At 47.2% G+C, this 20,836-nt stretch overlaps 1 protein-coding gene across 1 annotated transcript in view; it reads left to right on the forward strand.

Moving 5' to 3' along the window:
- The window catches only part of XYLT1 (xylosyltransferase 1), a 305,895-nt gene that overhangs the window by 88,055 nt on the left and 197,004 nt on the right, over nt 1-20,836 (forward strand). Inside the window, exon 2 of the mRNA XM_055340521.1 lies at nt 5,623-5,661. Coding sequence (XP_055196496.1) covers nt 5,623-5,661 — 39 coding nt within the window. The remainder of the gene's footprint in view (nt 1-5,622; nt 5,662-20,836) is intronic.

Here is a 20,836-nt window from a genome sequence, read left to right on the forward strand (position 1 = left end):
ACAGTAACTCTGCCTCCGAAATAATGGAAAAATACATTTCTGTCACGTGGGCTACTCAGTCTGTGGTACTTGGTTATGGCAGCCCAAGCAGACCGATACATGGGTTATGTGTGACTTCAACCCAGGGCTCAACCCTAAACCCGCACTGTTTTCCTCTGCGTGATCTCTCTTTGCCTCCTCCTGGCCCCTTAGTACAAGCAACAGCATCTCTTTAGGTCTGTGGCTTGGCCTCCAAAGTCTGCTTCCACCTGGCGGTCTCCAGCAGGCAGGAATGCTGTTGGTGAGATTTTGTTTCTTTCCATCTCTGATCCTATGAAAAGCTCCTCACAATTCCTGAAGCACCTGTGTTTGATGGCAGCTAAGAGTAAGGCACATCTGCTGATGGTGGAAACTTCTATCATCTGTCAGAGGGCTCTCCAGGAAAGCGGGCCACGCCAGCCTTCTGAAGTGTCTTCCCACGTGTGTCCATGTGGATGTTGTACTATAGGGCCTGTAGTTTATCTGCTGACTTGATGGGCCTGATGGGAAAGTCTGGCTCTGAAGACTTGAGTCACGAGATTGTCCCCTCCACATCAAAGCCATCACTTACCACCCAAGAGCAAACACTCTCTTGGGAGATCTTCAAAGCGTAAGAAGAGAACACCTCTTTCAACGACTGAGGCCAAGCTCAGAACTCAGTACCAACCAGGGGAGCCAGAAATGTTTGATGCATGCATAGAATGATAATGAAATCCGTCCTTCTGCCTCTTTTCTTTTTTTAAAATAATTTGAGAGAGAGTGCACACACAGGGAGAGGGAGAAGCAGACTCTTTGCTGAGCAGGGAGCTTGATCTGGGGCTCAATCCCAGGACCCCTGGGATCATGACCCGAGCGGAAGGCAGACGCTTAACCAACTGAGCTCCCCAGGTGCCTATTGTCTCTCTTTTCTTGAGGAAAGTTTAATTGCTTATTAAAACTAGGCTTTTGACCTTGATGGGCTCAAAAATCTTGGAGCCTGGCTTCCTGGTCGTACCAGTGAGACTCATGAGGTGCAAACAAGTTTCCTTTCTCCAGAATCTGTAATCAGACTCCCGCCTATTATTTAAACAGTTAGCTTTGGGAATAGGAGCGTACACAGAGTTACTTTAACTCATTTCTGGCTCCCTCCTGGTGCCCACCAGGCATAGTGCTAGCTACTGAGTTGGAACTCAGTAAATATGTGTGGATGGATTTGGTTCCCTGCTGTGGTGAAGTGAATGTGTTCACAGTCATGGCCTGTGTGTTAATTTCTATCAACCATGTCCACTACTTAAAGAAAAAAGAAAGGATTCTAGTAGTTGTTGCTGCTGATTTGCTGTGAGTGTTCTTCCTTTTAGGAGACCTTATCCGGGTTGCAGGATTACTTTGAGTTGAAATTGTGTTCTCTGGTAGGGCTAATATAAAATTGTGGAGCACAGGTGTCTCAAGTGCAGGGTGCTGGGGTCAAACCCAGGCTTCAGCACTATCTATGTAACGTTGGATAGAGTGCTCAATCTCTCTGGTCCTCCGTTTTCCCATTTCTATAATGAGAATAATGGTAATCTACCTCACAGGGTTGTTACAAGGGATCAAAGGTGTGATAGATACATGTATAGAGGTTACACCAGTGTGTGGAACATGGTAAGAACTTAAGTTATTAGCCATCACTTAGCTAGTAACTTACTATGCTACTAATTATTACTAGTGTTTATGACTGTTCCAAACCTTGGTCGAGTAATATGCCCATGGGATAAAGTTGAGACCACACCAAAGCAATGAAAACTGTCTTTATCTTGAGGCAAGAAGATTCCGAGCAGTCATTTCCATTAATGTCATTGTAATGGTATTTAAATAAATTCAGGAGGACTGATACATTTGGCCAAGAGGGGTGAAAGCTAACTCCTATATAGTATAAGGTCCGAGTGTTCGAATTTTCTCCGTGCAAGGCTTAATGTACAGCTCACATGGAGTATGGCACATAGCAGGTCCTAAATCATAGCTATGAATTATATCAGCTATATGAATTATATATGAATTAAAAATAAAACCCAGGTTCCTGGGTTTTATTTGCAGACTGAGGGAGAGTATGTATCCCTTTGTTTCCAAGGCTAGAAGTGTACATTATGTTTTGGTTCTATGAAGGTCAATCTTTAGAAAGGGTATCAGTTAGTTACTGCCACAGTGATGGCTGTGTAACAAATGACCCTAAAACTCAATGGCTTGGAACAACAGGTGTATATTCTGTAAGTGTCTGGAGGATGGCTGATAAAGGCTGGACTTGGCCTCAAACTGCAGGTTGGGTATAGTTCTCTTTGTTCCATTGTGTCTCCTCCTCCTTGGACCAGCAGGCTGCCTGGAGGATGTTCTTGTGGTGATGGCAAGAGCATGAGAGATCACATTCATCACACAAATGTTTCAAGCCTCTGCTTATGTCCCGTTTGCTAACCTCCCCTTGGACAAAGCAAATGAAACGGGCAGGTCCAAGGTCAAAGAATGGGGAAGAATGCTTTGCAGAGAAATGCCAAGTCCTGTGACCGGAGGGCGTGGCCCTAAGGAGTGGTGAAGTACGCAGGCCCCTGAATCCATCTACCTAGTTCCCTATTTGACTTCCGCAACATAGTCATTGCAATAGATGATATGAAGAGCTTTCCTCACTTAAGGCAGTTCTATAGCTCCCGGTACCTGCATTAAGATTCTGAAAGCACTCCACTGTAGCATCCGAGCATGTTGCAAATTCCCCTTTGGCCTCCAGGAGCCTTTCCCCTGACAGACAGGAATTTACTCTACTGTAAACCAGAGTCCCAGTTTAGACAGACACGATGGATTAGGCAAGACAGCATCATTGACCCGGTTCCACTTCGTTAGCCTTTCCAATTAAGGAGGATGTTGCTGAAAGTGAGACCTCACAGATATATAGTCATACCTGGAATCTTCTGGATGGAGTCTGTGTGTGTGTGTGTGTGGGGGGGAGAGTCTTCTATTTTGAATGTGTACAGAAGTGGGGGGAGCAAAATTTTGTTGCAAGTGAGCCCTGCGTGGTAATGACATGGCCACATGGAGTATTCGGTCTTCTTCCTGGCTAGGTCATTAACATGCTGACTAGATAAGATTGGCCCCTTGACCACATGCCAGTAGGGTCTTGGAACTGATCTTGGAATACCAAATACAGAGTTGGTACTTTATCATAGCTAGGGATCAGCCTCTGGGTCTTGTCAACTAAGTTGACAGTTCTCTGTGGTTTCCCAGGGACAGTCTTTTCCATGAAGTTGTTCTTAGGAGTTTGGGATGGCAGTCTCCCCTCTCTACCCATTCGGGATTCTGAGCAGTGAAGCATAAACCCTAAGCCATAGCCAAACGGGCCGTGAAGTACAGCTTAATTAATCTGGGCGCACACCCAACACCCCGGTGCAGTGATTCGCTAGGACCTGGCTTTGAGAATGAGGCTAATGTTTGAGTCTGAGAGGCAGCTTATCTCCTGACTGAATCTAGACGACAACCTGAATGGCCAGAGAGATCAGATATACAGACTGAAGCAGAGCTGAAGACCTCCAAAACCAGGAGGACGGCCTTGCCTCCCAAAGACACAAGTGAGCTCTGTCCAGTAAGCTTGCTGATCACAGGGAAGCTGAAAGAGCAGGATTGACTCTCCCTGTATGTCAGGAGGAAGAGGCTGGCTGTAGTGGGCTCTGTCCATGAAGAATGGCTAAAGCAACGAGGCACCTCACTCAAATGGCACAGCGAGGGTTCACGCCCATATAGCTGCCACTTCTTCACCCTTGGGAAGCAGCCAGTAAAGGTTACAAGAGAGAGGCCCAAAATATTTTTTTAAAGACTTCTCCAAATTCCTTTATGAGCCAAGGCTATAATGTCCGAAGAAGAGGAGGAGTGTTCCCCTCCATGCGTTCCTGGGCCTGAGGAATATCCCATGCCTAAGTGTGAAAATTAGAGTTAGATGTTCTCCTGGCAGTAAGCTTTGAGCTGTACCATTGGAAAACTGCTGGGAAACCGGATTCAGACCTGGAATTGGGGGAGAGGAACCCCTCACCCCGAGCTCAGAATGACTTTGGCATCGTTATAAAGATCCCACAGAGGAGTCCTCAAGAAAGTGAGTGACAGTTCACCTAGGGTATGGGTTTAAAATGTTCCAACTTAGCTATACTTCCTTTTTTTTTTTTTAATGTGGTAAGAACTCTTAAAATCTACCCTCTTAACAAAATTTTATGTGTATGATACAGTGTTGTTAACTACGGCCACAGTGTCATACAGCTGAACTCTAGAGCTTATTCATCCTGCGTAACTGAAACCATACACCCGTTGAATAGCAAATCCCCTGCCCCAGCCCCCGGAAATCACCCTTCTGCTCTCTGCTTCCATGATTTTGACTATTTTTGATTCCTCCTATAAGTAAAATCATGACATTTTCCCCTCCCGTGGTCATTGAAGCCATACGACAGCCAAGATACAAAAACAACCTATGTCCATTGATGGATGAATGGATCAAGAAGATATATATGCATACTCTGGAATATTATCCAGCCTTCAAAAAGAAGAATCCTGCCATATGTGACAACACGGATGAACCTGGAGGACATCATGCCAAGTGAAATAAGACCACAGAAGGACAAATACAGCGTGATTCCTACACTGCCTTCCTATTCACTGTATAGGCCAGGGGGTGCTCATTTGCATAACTTCCGAGAAGCCCATGTTGGAAAACCTGCTTACATAAAGCAAAGCTTCCAAACTGAGCTTACACTTCAGGGCTCTACCATCATGCCTATTCTTTGTAAGAGGCAGCTTGAGGTTGCTTTCCCAGAAGCATGAATCTGAGGTGGTTAAGTTGAGACAACACAGTGCCGACAAAAATAGCCTTTATGTGCCGGGTTTCCTGTTTTCCTTGGAAACCACTTGCTGAAAACCACCACCTCCTCCCCACCCGTCCCTCCTTCCCCTCTACCCACCCTGCCCCCTACCTGAAGGGTTTGTGTTTAATGACCCACGACATTACTACCAAGCATTTCCAGTCAATTGGCTTTTGTAGAGAGTGAATTAATAGGACTTTTCTCTGGCCTTCTCTATTCTGAAAAGGCTCTTCCCCAGCCCATTGGAATATGCTACAAAACCAGGAATTAAGCTCTTCTTTTTCTTTTTGTTTTTCCTTCCCTCATTTTTTTCCCCAAGACCAGACACAAATTGGTGGCCTTGCCCCTAGTCAGGACTCTATTCTTTCAGGTTTAGTTCTAATCCTCTTATGGATCCATCCTCTCCGTCATGTAGAGGATTTGAACACACTTGGAGATAATTGACGAATGTGCTTTCTTTCATATTCCTTCTACTTGATCCTTGATCATTTTGCATGATCTCCATGCAGGCATCCCTTTAACCTCTTAATGAAAAACTTGAGCCCCTTTAATCTTCTGGGTGTGGGAGGAAGTTGGGGGGAGATTGGGGATTGGGCCAAGCTCTTCTCATGATTCGTGGATCGGGGGAGACCTTTGAACTGGCAGCCTTCCCTGAGCTTGTTAAACATGGAAAAGATCTGGCTTTGTTGGAAAATGATGCTGGGTTGTTAGTAGGTTAAGTCTTCTCCATCACTTACGTTTGTTTTCTCCTCTCTTCCCACAGGACCCTCATCCGAGCCCACCGATCACCCTGGAGACCCAGGTCAGTACCTTCCCATGATCTTTATCACTTACGTCTGCATGGAAGTTCGTGTACCAGCTCTCCAGAAGTTTTGGTGCACTCTTGGCTCCTTGACTCAGAAAGACTGGACAGGCCATCAGGCCATCCTCCTGCCCACTGGGATGTGCATACACATGCACCTGTGGGTTAACACACCAGCTGGTTGTGTGCATGCGCACGTGTGTACCCGGGCGTCTGTGTACTCATCTTATGGCCTTGAAAGGCGACTTAGCCTCTTAGCCCCCTTCTTCCCATCTGGAATATTACCACCTTGCAGGGTTGTGGTGAGAACAGCAGAAATTGGTGTCTGTAAAGTCATCGGTACATACTAAATGCTGGTGAGTTAGCTTTTGAAACCGATACACTGTCGCCTTTCTGGTTGGGCTTTAAGGGGAGGTATCTTTGGATTGATCCTATCCTGGGCTCTGAGGGTTGGTCACACAGTGACAAGAGGAGACAGGGTGTGGTCCTCATTCAGCGCCCTACAGCTAACAGTATTTGAGTGTCTGAGACAAGCAAGCCCGTTTAAACATTTCAAGGCTGAATAGCAGCTCTGCAGCTATTTCTGGAGTTCTCTGGGAAGGACCACCTGCCTGTTTCATTCTGTAGGCTCCTCCATGGGGTCTTTGTTCTCACCAGTGTCTCTGCCTCAGTCTACCCAAGGGGAATGAGCAAACCGATTCTGCTTCTCCTTCCTTGTTCAGGAAGGCCACACATGGTGGGGAAAGGGGGGAGCCTTCTATCTTCTCATTTTCCTGTACACACACATTTAGTTATTGTTGGCTTCAGGGATGACCACACAACAGAGTGGGCAGGAAAGAGCAGTGAGTGTGACTTTGAGGGAGGTAAGGACCCACTTCTTTCCTCCTCTTTGGTCGTCCTTGGTCTGGTTTTACCCAAACGTAGGCCATTCACATACCACCTTAGCCACATTGGCCATATGTGAATCCCACCTGTTCTAAGTCACCTAAAAATAGATTTTCCTTAAATCAACTTAACTTTCATAAGTGGGCTTATCTTAAGCTGATGGTTCCTAATTAAGGCTATCTTTGACCTCCAGAGGATGCTTGGCAGTGTCTGAAGACATTTTTGGTTCTCTCACCTTGAGGTGGGGAGGTTTCTACTGGCAACTGGTGGGTGGGCACCAGGGATGCTGCTAATGATCCTGCAGTGCACGGGCCAGCCCACCTCCCCCTAGGAGAGAATGATCTGAACTAAAATGTCACTAGTGTTGAGGATGAGAAATACTGTCCCAAGGAATAATGTTGGTGAAGTCACAAGCATAAAATCACATGCTAGCTAGATTGTTTTTTTGCCCAACATTGAAATAAATATTAAACTAATAAAATGTGAGAGTTCCTTTTGAGTACCCCACATATCTTCTACATGTACTCCCAGAGGTGTGTATGCGGCACTTTGGAAAATCTAGCCCTTTCTGGTCTTTCCAGTGGATTTACCAGAGAACTTTCAGGGTGTGCTTTCCAAGGATGGCCCTTCTCTTCTTCATTAGCTCTTCCCTAGAGGAAAACTTAGTAGATGCAGGAGCACTCCTGGGCAAATGGTCTGTGTCCAGAATTCTGGAAGCCAAATCTTCTCTCCCAGGGTGGAGTGGCTGCACCCCGGCCCTCTTGTATCCTTCACCATAGAAACCATCCAGTCAGCCTTTCCAAACCTCCAGGGGCAAGAATAGTCACATGCTTATGGCTTTGGCTGGCACATTGTGAGGGGGGACAGCTCACCCCCCACACAGGGACCTCTCTTAGAGTCATACTCATTAGCCCAAGGGAGCTGAGCCTCCATGCACAGCCAGCCATGGCTCGAGGTGGGCTTTCTGCATCCGTGCTACACCATCAGGGAGATAATTCACTTAGTTTCCACACCATTCCATCAGCCTCATCTGGTTCCTGGTCTTTGGGGGAGCTGTAGGATATTGTTGTCTTTCCCAAGTTCTAACTTCCTGTGTTAAAGAGACTTGGAACCCAACCAAAGTACTAATGTTCTTCTGTAACTGTTGGCACAAGCCTGTAGCCAGATCTTCCGTTTTGCTGGGCCTTAGTCCATCCTGGGACTTAGCATGGGATCCTCCTCTTCAGCTGCCTCCAGGCAGGTCATACAAGAGGGGCATGGATGGGTTTTCTGGCAGAAAGTGGTGCCCCAGATATTTACCCATATGGCAGGAGCAAGATAGCAGATGTGGCTGAGCTTGGCAAAACCAACCAAGCAGAGGTAAGTGGCAGATGTCTGAAGCCTGGGTCAGCTCCCACTTCTTTTCCCCAGTCCCCGTCCCCTTTGCTCCTAAGAAAGGTGTTACCTGCTTCATCCTGGAGCACAGGGGCCTCAGGGAGGCCTGCCTCTGAGTTCAGTGAGCTGTGTCTGCACATCACACATCCATAGTTCAGCCTGCCCAGGGCCCAGTCTGTGCAGGAACATGCTGCCACCTGGGGCCCCTTCCCTCTGTGCATTCATAGGGTCCTCACCCAGTGCTTGGTGAACCTGTGCTCATGCAGCTGTTTGGAGATGGGGGAGACAGATGGATGGGCTGCTAAGGACTCCTGCTGCTCCTTGCCAGTAGTACCACAGACCTCTGCATCAGTTGGCATCAGCAGGACCCTCTCTGCTTAATGGCCAGATTAATAGAATGAGGCAGCCTAGTAAGGTTTAAATCTCTAGTGTCAGCTTTCCCTCAGCGGGCTACCCCTGGGGTGTACCAAGGAAGCCCTGACTTGCAGTGGTGAATGCTTCCCTAGTCTCCAGAGGGTGGTTCCCCAAGAACTAGGGGACGGAGAAATGAAAAAGCAAGTGTGAAAGGAGTTTGAATTTGTTTAGCGGCATTACCATGATCCCCACTGGCACTGATATTTATCATTTGCCAAGAACTGACTTCTCTTGTTGAATCCCAGAGGCCATGATTCCGTAGGTGTTCTCATGATGCCCGTTTTCCAGGTGAGGAACCTGAGGGTCAGAGAGGTTAAGTAACTTGCCCAAGTTCACACTGGAAGCGCATAGTATTGGTGAGCATCAAAGTCATGGTCAGAAGATACCAGAATCTATCTGTCTTCTCAACCTCTTATTTTTCCAGGGAGGGGGAAAAAAAAGTCTCCTTGACTAGTAGATTTGAAATAGCTCAGGCAAAGCTGGAAGGAGGGGCTTGATGTATGCAACCCAAGGTCCAGATAGATGGATGCTCTGCACAAGTATCCCCAGATGTACTTAGGTAAATAAGTGGAGAGACACATGGATGACAGGTGAGCAGATACATAGATAAAGAGATATAGTGTTTTCAAAAGTGAGTAATTCTTTGACAGATAGGTTGCCACAAGGCTTGTGGATAAAATGGTTGAAGCACTGGAGCCAATAGAAAATTTATTTTTAAACAAAGATGAAACCTCTCCCTGTGCATCAATAGTGTTTTGATAAATTTAAAAGCTCATTATTTGATTCTCCCTTTCTCATTGATCCTCGAGATGGTTTATCATTTCTGAATCCACTCCAATTTGGCAAGGCCTCTTGTCATTTAATTTTAGCCTCTCTGCCTGCCTTATCTCTCCATCCGTTTCCCCCCCTCCAACCCCAACAGTTTCACTGTCAATTAGTTAATAGCCTCTACTCAGATACTGATACCCTGGGAGTTGTAATAAAGCAACTCTTCGTTAGAGCAAAGATTTGTCAGTCTGGGTATTTGTGAAGTTGGCTGTACTTAGAAGGGAGCAAGCTTTCGTTTATATGGAGATTTCTCTTAGGACCAGAAGATGAAGGGCACCAGGAGGAAACTCCTGACTGCTCCGTGTTCAACAACCAGCCAGGTACTCGAATATCTTTGATAAACTAAGGAGGAATGTAAGAGGAGAGGGAGTTAACTGTGTTCACTTTCTTTAAAGACAATTGGCCGTGAGGATGGGGAGCAAAGCTCAGGAATAAAATGAGAAGTGGATGGAAGGAAGTTAATACTTTAGAAATGATGCCTATGTAAATTCATTCACTCATTTGCTTACTTACCTACATAGTTCTGGGGCCAGGAGGAGGCCGGGCCTTGTGCTAGATGCTAAAGATATGGCGGTGAACAAGACAGAAGTTTCCTTGGCCACGGAGCACCTGCTCTGGTTGCAGCAGTCTGAATTTCTGAGTAGATAATTTCAGGTAACAATAAGTGAGCAGAGAAAGGACAAACAGATTTGCAATCAGGAGCTGCTCAGTACCATAGAGGAGCATGTTCAGGGAGGGCTCTCTGGAGGGGGAGCTTCAAGTTCAGGAGCTGAGGTTTGAGCTGAGAGCTTACAGTTGAGAAGGAGTCACAAGCACAGAGACCTCAGTGACCTCATTCAGAACATCTTGCATATTACATCTGGATTCTTAGAAAAATAATGCCAGTTTTCCTTAGAATCAATTAAGGCATGAGCTCCTTCAATGCCTTTGTGTCATTAGAACGTCAAGATGAATAAGGAATTACCTTATCAGGCCAGGGTGAAGGAAAGGGACTGGCAGAAGGTAGGGAGGAGGTTAGGGGGTAGAAAAGGTGCTCATATTTGGAGCTGGCCTGTCAAACTGATGTCCCATGTGTCTTGCCAGGGTCAGAGGAACTTTGGATCTTAAAATGCTGTTCTGGGGACTTACATGAGAAATCTGGCTAATAGTTATCATTAGCTAATTAGCTGGCTCACATTCTGCTGAGCTACAGTCTCAGACAAAACCAGTGGCTCGCAACTGGGGGTGAATCCACTAATGCTGCCCAGGGGACACTTGGCAAGGTCTTGAGACATTTTTGTTAGGACTTGGGGGCCAGGGCAGTGCTAGTAGCATCTAGTGAGTAGAGATCAGGGCTGCTGCTAAACCCCCTACAAACACCCAAGAAAGAATTCCCTGCCCCCCAATGTCTGTGGTGCCGAGGGCAAGAGACCTCAGTCCAGCTCATCTTACAAAGATGACCACAGTCGTGGAATTGTGACAGTGTAGAAAAGTGTCATTTGTTCCTTCCTCAGTGTTGTTGATGTTCAGACGTTACCCTCTCTGGTTAATATCCGACTTTTCCCCACCTCTAGGCTGCAGCCACAGCACCTTCATACCCCAGAGCCTCTGGGTCTGTTGATAGTGACAGACTATGCATGCAGAGTAATGACTCACCGTGCAAATGAGCGTGTGTGTGGCATAGGGAGAAGGGGAAACGCCTCTCTGAGATGGTTTCCTGGGATAGATGGCTCAACAGTGCAGAGAATGTGCAGTGTTGAGAAAAAGATGAAAATGCAGCTACTTGGCTTGGGTTCAGAAAAGGGCTGGCCAAGGCTCCTGGACCGATGGAGCAGGCTTTGCAAATAGCTCGATTTTGAGGCCTGGTTCCTTTTTCTGAGGCAGACCACAGCTGCCTCTGCGCAAACTTCTGTCTCCCAAAGCTCTTTCCCCCCCACTCCTGGGATTAAAGCAATTGCATCTTCTCGCCTCTCTTCCATCTCTGGGCTTCGATTAACCTTTTCCTCCATGGAGAGTGGTTTTTGGAGTAATCAGGGAGCTTTTGAATGGCTCTTACCTGAGTCTCCAGCCCATTAATTCTTATGGTGCCTAGCATCTGTTGAGAGGACAGTGAGACCAAATTGCTTCTAAGCCCATCTGCTTTCCTCCCGCTTGCCTCCTTGGGGGAGCAGAACCTCTCTGGAGCAGACAAGGCTGGCTTGGGGACAGGCTGAGTTCCCTCTACTATCATATTTCCCTCTGGCTCTGGTTTGCTGGGTCTCTAATCGGCCCTGGTGGGGGTTGGAGCAGGGAGGGGACCAGCTGGACCATTGCTTGGGCAGAGGCAGGGAGGCTGGACCCAGGCAGTGGAAACATTTTCTGGGAGGATCTGTGATCCTCTGGCCCTGGGCGCCTTTCTACTCGGTGTGACTCAGGGTGAACGATGTGATGCAACATTCCACAAATAGCCAGCAAGTTCCCCAAAGCCACATGCACCATTTCGAAAAATAGATCATGTTGAGATCACTATTTCTCTCTTCTTGGTGGGAGTTGAGTTTGCCCAAGACGTTGAAGGTTTGTGTTTGGCCATTGACTTGAGAACACTTAACATCGTTACTCTTGTCAACAGTGACTAACACATACTGACTATGTGTTTCCTCTGAGCTGGGAAATGTGCATTGTTCATGTATTTGTAAATTTGGCCTTTTTAGCTAACCTTCACTAAGCACGTGTAGCATATGCTGGGCACTTCGAAGTAAGTTCTTGGCGTAGAGTCACCCATAGATTTCACAGGTGTCCCCAATGGGAGGTATTAACATCAACCCCATTTTCCAGACAAATCGAAGCTCAAAGAGGTTAAGATACTTGCCCAATAGCTAGCAACCAGGAACTTGGCCATCTAGCTTTTGTTTATCTGGTAATGCAACCCCTTGAAGTAGGTACTAATCTTAGCCCATTTTACGGATGAGCCAACTGTGTGGCCCAGAGAGACCAAATCTCCTTTTAAAAGTAATTCAGTGGTAAGTGGTAGAGGGTGAGTTAGAAAACCCATCTTTTGATCCCTGGGTGGCTCAGCAGTTTAGCGCCTGCCTTCGGCCCAGGGTCTGATCCTGGAGTCCCAGGATCGAGTCCCACATTGGGCTCCCTGCATGGAGCCTGCTTCTCCCTCTGCCTATGTCTCTGCCTCTCTCTCTCTGTGTCTCTCATGAATAAAAAAATAAAATCTTAAAAAAAAAATGAAAAGAAACCAATCTCTTTTATTGCTTTGTTGCTAAGATATAGATTAAATACAATGATTAGATCTAGAGATAAGAGGTGTGTGGATGTGACTATGGTTGTATACCTAAAGTTCATTGTACACACTGTGTATTATGTATATAACATATATTATAATGGATATATCATGTGTCGAGTGTAATGTATATATTTTAAAATATATTCCATGTATCTGATCTATAGATCTCTAATCCCTATCTAATTTATGTCATTTTTAAAAATTTTATTTGAAAGAGTGTATGAGTGCACAGTGGGGTTGGGAGGAGGGACAGAGGGAGAGAGAGAAGCAGACTCCCTGCTGGGCAGGGAACCCAATACAGGACTCATCCCAGGACCCTGAGATCATGACCTGAGCTGAAGGCAGACACTTAACCAACTGAGCCTCCGAGGCACCATAATCTGTCATTTTTAATGTATAGAAACATTCTATCGTATACAGCACAATGAATGCATGTATAATGTATATAGCATAATGTAAATGTGTATAATGTACACAGGAGCTTTCTTTTTTTTTAATTTTTTTTTTTATTCATGACAGTCACACACACACACACACACAGAGGCAGGGACATAGGCAGAGGGAGAAGCAGGCTCCATGCACCCGGAGCCCGACGCGGGATTCGATCCCGGGTCTCCAGGACCGCGCCCTGGGCCAAAGGCAAGCGCCAAACCGCTGCGCCACCCAGGGATCCCCACAGGAGCTTTCTATGATAAAGATTAGATACGGACCTAAGTATAGATTAGCTATAGTTATCCGTAAGTACACCTAGAGACAGAGGGAGATCACTCACTTAACAACCCCAGGCAGATGAGTCTGGAAATGCACTTCACTCCACAGGGATGTGTAAGTGAGGAACTAGAGCTCTGGGCTGTGGGCGGGTTGTCCCTGCAGAGGAGAAGCAAAGTGGCCGCACATTGGGAGAGGAGACACCCCCGTTTCCCTGCCAGCGGACACGGCCTCTTCCAGAGACTGCTCACACCCCGACTTCAAGCACCGAGGCAGAAGCCTGCCGTGCCGCCAGCTGAGCAACACGGCGGTGGCACCAGATTTGCATGGAATTACAAGCCGAAGGCTCGGTGAGGAGGCAGTGTGCATGTTTGGTATAAATATCAAACGTACCAGCATCTTTGATGCTTAGTCTGTCTTCTCCACGGGGTTTTTGGGCAGGGCTGTGCAAACCCGAGAGCTTAAAAAGCAAAGGTTCCGGTGCTAGAATGTTCAGGCTGAGCTTTGAGGTTCTAGTTATCGAGATAATTCAGTCAAGAAAATCACTTTTCACATGAAACAGCAGCATGACAGAGGTCCAGGTGTGTGAGGGACATAAAACTCCATATGCAGGGTGCAGACTTGCAGAATTGAACTGGGGAGGGCCTCGGTCTGCTTGCTCGGTTATTAGCGCGTTTCCTCTGTACGTAGGACTTGGCTAAGTGCATCATACTCATGATCTTATGTAATCATGACAGCAGTGTTTGAGGCAGGGGACCCTCATCCCCCTTCTTTGCAGGTGAAGACCCAGAGGCATCGAGGGGTTAAATACATGGTCCAAGACCATTGCGCTCCTGAGGGGTCGAAACAAAGTGTGTCAGGGGTCTTCTGTCCCCTGCCTGCAGCAGATCCGCTCTCTACCCTTCTCCTGTCTTTGGGTTCCCAGAGGCTTGACCTCGATGGATTTCATGCATGTGAACTTCTCATTGCTCTGGCCAAGGGAAGGCACGGGGGGCCGGGGGGAAGAGGACAGTGGGATGGGGATCATTTTCCATGAATTGGCTGTGGCCGCCTGGGAGGACCAACACCCCCGGAAGGCCTGTTCTGTACAGCTCCATTCTTCAGGATCTGATAACACCACACCCCAGAGCGGCCAGCCCTGCTTTGTTTCCCTTGGAAAACGTCTCTTTGTCAAGTCTCCCCCATTACTCCCTAGGAGACTAGCATCTCTCTCCTTCGGGAACCTTGCCCTGGACGTGAAGCCTGCCTCCAGCCCCTTGCTAAAATAGCACTGCCAGGGTGAGCCACTGCCCTTCTCATGTCATGTTTTGATAAAGGAGGGGGCCTGTCTTCAAACCAGAGAAAGGCCGCAGAATGGATGCAAGGGGATGGTGAAGCTATTGAAACTGAATGCCCAGTTGTGGGTGTAGGAATATTTTTCTGGGCAGAGGATCATAGCTGTCATTCTGTTTGTGACAACTCCCCCCACCCCAGGCTGAGACACAAATATTCTAAACACTGCAGTACTAAATAAAGTATCAGATGATCCACGTATGTAAAAAGAGCTGCCCCAGACAGAGGACGCTTGGCTCTGAGTCCTGCCACTCACTCCCACCCCTTCTGTCCATCTTGGCTCCAAGGCAGCAAAACGCTGCTTCACCTAGGGAGGGACTATGGTCTAGGGTAACAGCATAGGGGGAAGAGCAGGCTGTCCACCTCTCCTTCCAGCCGCAGCAGCACAGACGGACCAACAGAAGACAGATTATTTTTGCCAGCAAGCAAAGCCTTGGCAAACTCTCCTTGTTCTCTCTCAACACCTCCAGGAAATAGAACCGTCCTAGCATTTGAATCTGTTTTCTCAGATATGTCACCGCCCCTCCTCGTGCCTCCAGGAGGGCCAGCACGTTGCCGCTTCTCCAGGCCCGCTGGTCCTGGCCGGGGAGCTGGTGTGTCCTCTTGCAGAGGGCTGGAGCGGTTGGCTGGCCCCAGCTCCGACTCCCCGCAACCCTCCTGCTGGGTTCAATTGCCTTCCTGAAAAGGAATGTCTTATTAATAATAAGCCCTTCTAATTTTCTTCTGGGAACTGTAGCTCTGATTTTTTTTTTTTTTCCACTGCAAGGAAGAGGACAGGAACAAGGATGCAAACCTGTAGTTAGCTACGGTGCAGGTGCCAGATGGGCTAGGGCCAAGGATAGTTGGGTAGTTTTCTTGTCCCAAGAAGGACACCCCCAGCCAACTCGATGCTAGAAGAGAGAAACTCCAACTATAAAGGGGGCCTAAAAGCAACTCCTTTGCCAGCTTCTCAGTGCCCCAGTTCTAATTTGGCTCTGGTTATGGGGGAGCAGGAGGTGACTTTCATCATATGGCCCTAGACCCAAAGTGTACATGGGCCTCCTGCTTACCCTCTCCCTCTGGCCCATGCTTTTTGTTGTGGGATGATTATTTTGAGTGTTTGGGTGGAGAGGGCAAAGGGGAGGGTGGGGGGAAGATAAAAGGGAGTTTGGAATTTCGGGGGAAATTTTGGAAGAATTGGAAGGTTATCGGGCCTCTAGAAGTGAGCTAGTGGTAAGAAGTAGCTTCCACCTTTGGATGAGGCCCGGGATTGAGAGTCCCTGCACAGCTTCCTGCCAGGACCATCTTAGTAGCCCTGATGGTGGAGGGTGGACAGGGTCTTCTCACTCCCGCTCTTCCGTCTCCAGCCAGTATGTCACGTATGGGGTCTCCTTCCCCCAGGGCCACCTCCTTCATTCCTGATCCATCAGGGTTGCTCCACCAAAGCCCTTCAGACATTTTGGACTAGATCATTCTTCATTGTAGGGGGCTGCCCTGTGCCTTATAGGATATTTAGAAGCATCCCTGACCTCTACCCATTCACCCTCCCCAGTTGTAAGAACCAAAAATGTCTCCAGACATGGGCAAATGTCTCCTGGGGGCAAAATCCTCCCCCGCTGAGAACCACAGGCCTCACTAAGTCTGGTTTGCCAGGATTGAGTGAAAGTTCACTGTCAGAAAGGGTGCTTGTAAGGGTGAGGCTAAGTCCACTGGTTGGGCACCTCCCTGTAAATGTCATTGGATTTTAAGTTTTTGTTCTCAAGTGACCTCCTTTGGGCTGAATTATAAACAAATCAGCACCTGCCAAGCCTCTCAGTATGGATAAGACATGGAGGAAAGCTCAATCATTTCTTCTTCCACATAAAAATCAAACCCTGAAGCACAAGAGAGTGAAGGGCCCTCAGTGCACTCCTGGGGGGTGAGACCCCCCAAGCCCCAGCTCTGAACCACAGCAGCAGAAAGGCCGGATCCCAGGCACAGCCCCAGAACCCTGTCCCCTTGAAGACCACAGGTGTGGGGTTGGCAGATTTGCTGTGGTTTGGCTGTCTCAGGAGGGTGTGGGCTTGCCTGACACCCGGAAATAGTCTGTGGCTTTGGGGCTGACGCTGTGATGTGTTCAAACCCGGCTGGTATTCACTCCTGGTTCCTGGACTCTCACTGTGCTGTGTTCATTCAGGCTGGTCTCCACTCTCAAGTGCATGAAAGAGTCTTATGTGCAGGGAGTCAGCCTCAAACAACCAGGCTGCTGTGTGCTGTGCTGGCCGTTAGGTGTTTACGTGTTAGCTTGTCCTTGGGTGTTCCTCCGCCCTGTTCACTGAGGGTGGCTGTGGCTGGAACCATGTTTGGTTAAAATTTTTAGTTATTAATAAATTTGGGGTGTGTAGGTGGAGGTCTTTTAAGATTTATTTTCCATAGTTATCAATAGTACATTGTATTATTTTGTTATATTATTAATTCATTCACTGGATATTTATTGAACACTTCTATGTGCCAGGCACTGTTTTAGGGATCTGAGATATGGCACTGAACAAGAGAGAAGTCCCAGGCCTCATGAGCTCACATTCTAGATAGGTTGTAAATGAGAGATCTGTGTTTATATGTTTATATCAGATGGCAACAAATAGGAGAAAAGTCAGACAGGAGAGGAATGGGCCTTTGACTTTAGTGGGACCAAGGAGAGCTTAGAGATTAGGGAACATTCAAGCAGAGACCTGAAGAGTATGAGTGGGTGAGCCCTGCAGATAGCTGGAGGAACAGAGAGCAGCCAGTGCAAAGGCCCTGAGGAAGGATGTGCTTGGCATGGTCATTCATTGGGAGCCGGTATGAGTAAAGCAGGAGTGAGCAAGGGAAAAAGAAGTGAAGGTGGAACCAGATCATTAGGATCTTGTTGAGCTTAGGCCAGCCTTTGGATGATTTTGAGCAGAGGAGTGACATGGCCTGACTTTGGACAATGGAACCAGTGCCTGCCATGCTCAAAGTGCCCTATAGTTGGTCGAGGGCAAGAACAGGGAGATGGGGAGAGAAGAGGCATCACAGTCTCCAGGGCTGCGTTGTTAACCATGGAGGCTCAGGGAAGTGGTTTGACCATGGATACTTCTGAGGGCAGAGCAGTGGAACTTAACTTGTGGATCAGAAGGCTATAGAACAATATAAGCACACGATAAAAATTTTTTTAAAAAATCAAGTAGTACAAAGTATCAAGTGAGAAAATCTCCCATACCCCTTACCCCAGTCTTCAGAGGTAGCAACCATTAACCTTTTTCTCATTGCTCCTTCCAGACTTTGCATATTAACACGTGTGTGTGCACACGTGCGTGGATAGGCAGGGATTTTGTTTGCTTGAACTGGAATCGAATGAAGCCTATTTTATAAAAACTCCCAGTTTCTTCCTCTATATCTTAGTTTCATGTCGTATCCACACACACCACTCGTCCTTACTATTTGTTTTGCCCACTTCTCTACCCAGCGCTCAGCATGCTGTCTAGTGTGTAGAAACCGTTCAGTAAATACTAATTGAATGAATTATTTCCTTGTTTATGTAACTGACTTCCTGTTGGTGGATATTTAGATTTTTACTTTTTTCCCCCCTATCTTAATGCTGCCATTCTCATACACGCATCTTCTCACTGAGTGTGTACATCTGTAAGGTGAAGGACTGGGTTTGTGTTCCCGGCTCAAAGGGTATGTGTGTTTTACATTTTGACGGCCATAGCTGAACTGACCTATACAGAGGTTTCTTCAAATCGCCTCTCAGAGCCACTTCCTGTTTCCACTCTCAAAAGCGTTGGTAATTATCAATCTTTATCATCTGTGTCAAGCTGATGGGTAAAAACACTATCTTGCTGCTTTGATTTGCATTTCAGATATGAGTGGGTTGGAGCATTTTAAGAAAAAACGGTTATCTGTTGATTTTTTTTTTTCTTCCTGAGCTGTGTTTTCCTGGGTGCCAGACGATGCCTCCTTGGAGACATGATAACTAAGACTGGCCAAGCTGGCTGCTGTGCTAAGTACTCTGTGTGTGTTGACTAACTTAACGTTCCCATGAACCCTGCATAAGGAGGAAAGGTTCGTCTCCTCACTGAGGCTCAGAGAGGAGCGAATTCAGTGTCGCCCAAGGTCACGTATCATGTGGACAGGAGGTGAGGAGCTGGTATTTGGACCTAGGCAGAACGTTTAGCCACCATGCCATGCAGATCGGTGGTGTAGCACTGGACATAGAGCTCTTTGTCAGGTGCCTGCAAGACATCCGAGCTCCAGGCACATTCAACTACATACCCAAGGCCACCCAAGAAGACGATGTCCCCTTTTTCATACTGAATCACACTGCCTCCTGACCAGGTCCCCAGCTACACTGAAGCCCTGGATCTGGGGCCCGGCTGTGGAGCTGGGGACCAGCTGTGGAGCTGTCAACAGGACTGTGCATTGGATCAGAATAAAAGCAGATAAATGGAAGGAAGGAAGGTAGATGAATGGATGGATAAACATATGTCAGTGTGTGTGTGTGTGGTGTGTGTATACACACACACACACCCTCCTTTACACTGCCTCCTCTTCAGTTACTAGGGATTAGATGATGATGGCTTGAGGGCCCTGTGCTCAGGGAGCTCACACCTAGAGCATAAAGTTTGAACCTTTTCTGTGTCATGGACCCCTTTGGCTTCTGGAGACACCTGTGGCCTCCTTCTCTGAATAATTACTGTTTTTTAAGTCTTTTTTTTTCTGTCTCCTGCCCACTTTTTTAAGATGATATTTTTTAAAATTTTGAGAAGAGAGAGCACACAAGCAGGTGGAGGGATGGAAAGAGAAGCAGGTTCCTGGCTGAGCAGGGAGCCCAATGCAGGACTTGATCCCAGGGCCTCGGGATCATGACCTCAGCTAAAGGCAGATGCTTAACCGACTGAACCACCCAAGTGCCCCTAAAATAATATTTTAAATGCAAAAAAAAAAAATGCATGGGATTACAAAAGAAAGCCATTACATCAAAGTGCAGCTATCAAAATATATATAAACATAACAAATGTGTGGAGTAATAATGCATTTGCATCTTTATTAACACATTAAGTAACTAGATTTGGCTGCAGGTCTAATAACTACTGTAATTTTGAAGTAGTGACAAGTATAAATAATATTTTGAGCATCTGCTACCAGAGCAATGTGATATGAAAATATCTGTAATTTCCATGGGTGTCAGTCTCAGGTCTTGCAAATACCCCTGCAGTCTGGTGCCTACATTCAGAACTGAAGGACATGCCAAATTTCAGTTAGAGTTAGTGCAAATAATTATGAAAGTGAATATGTGTTTAAGGCCCCCACCCCGAGAATTCTTTCCAGGGACTACCCCCTGGGGGTACCCAGGGACTAACTCCAGGGAGCCCCCCAGTGCTCGATGGAGAGACATAGATCATCGCAAGACGGTGTGGACGTACGGAGTGAAATGGTGGACAGGGTCACCCACATCATACACGTGGTGTATCTCACTGTCTTTTTCTGACTTTTTCCCCCCTCCTATTTATAGATGGATTGCTGTCAGACAAATGGACTTTGGTTATTTCTGTCTTGTGGGGCATTATTGGGTCTGCGATAACATAAGTCTGTGATAACTGCATAAACAGTACAACCCAGAATAATCCTAGAAGGCTTCTTGGAGGAGCTGTTGCCCACACCATGTCCTGAAGGGTGGGTGAGCATAGACCAGTAGAGGCAGGGATGAAGGGATGCACAGAACATTCCCAGGGTAGGCAGAGATGAAAGATGATGGGTCCTATCAAGAAATCGCAGAAATGTGGTGTTAATGGAGTACAGGTGGGGGAGCAGAGAATGGCCAGAGTAGGCACAGTTTCGGGTAATAGGAACCCATCAGGGAGCTTGAGATTTACCTAATGGGCAACCCCGCCGCCCCAAAGGCTTTTGAGAGCCGCAGAATAGCAAGGTCTAAAAAAATTAAAAAAAAAAAAAAAAAAAAAAAAGAACAGCAGGGTCTGAGGTCAGTTTGGGAGGATCACTCTGGCTGCTGCGTGGGCAATGGATTAGAAAGGTGACAGTGGGAAGGGAGAGGAGAGGACACAGTGGAGGGGTCCTTAAAACACAGAATGGACAGGGTAGCATTTGGCCAAGTGGAAGCAGGGCACAGAACACATTGAGCTAGGGATGCATGAATGAAGGACACGTCTGGTGGGAAGACGAAATACTCCCCCGGCGCAGGAGGTGACACAATGTCTTGTGAGGCTGTCACCCTGTTTTCCCAGAAAATCAAGCCCTCCCTGCTGGTGGTGGGGGTGAGGGGTGCTGCCTTGGGCTGAGCATGGTGAAACCTTGCACTCAGGAGCCTGGGTGGCATTTCAACTTCAGTCTCCCAGGAAGGGATGGAAGCCAAAGGTAGGAAAAATTAAAACCACTTTTTAA

This window comes from Nyctereutes procyonoides, unplaced genomic scaffold (assembly GCF_905146905.1).
Source record: "Nyctereutes procyonoides isolate TBG_1078 unplaced genomic scaffold, NYPRO_anot_genome, whole genome shotgun sequence".
Lineage (NCBI taxonomy): Eukaryota > Metazoa > Chordata > Mammalia > Carnivora > Canidae > Nyctereutes > Nyctereutes procyonoides.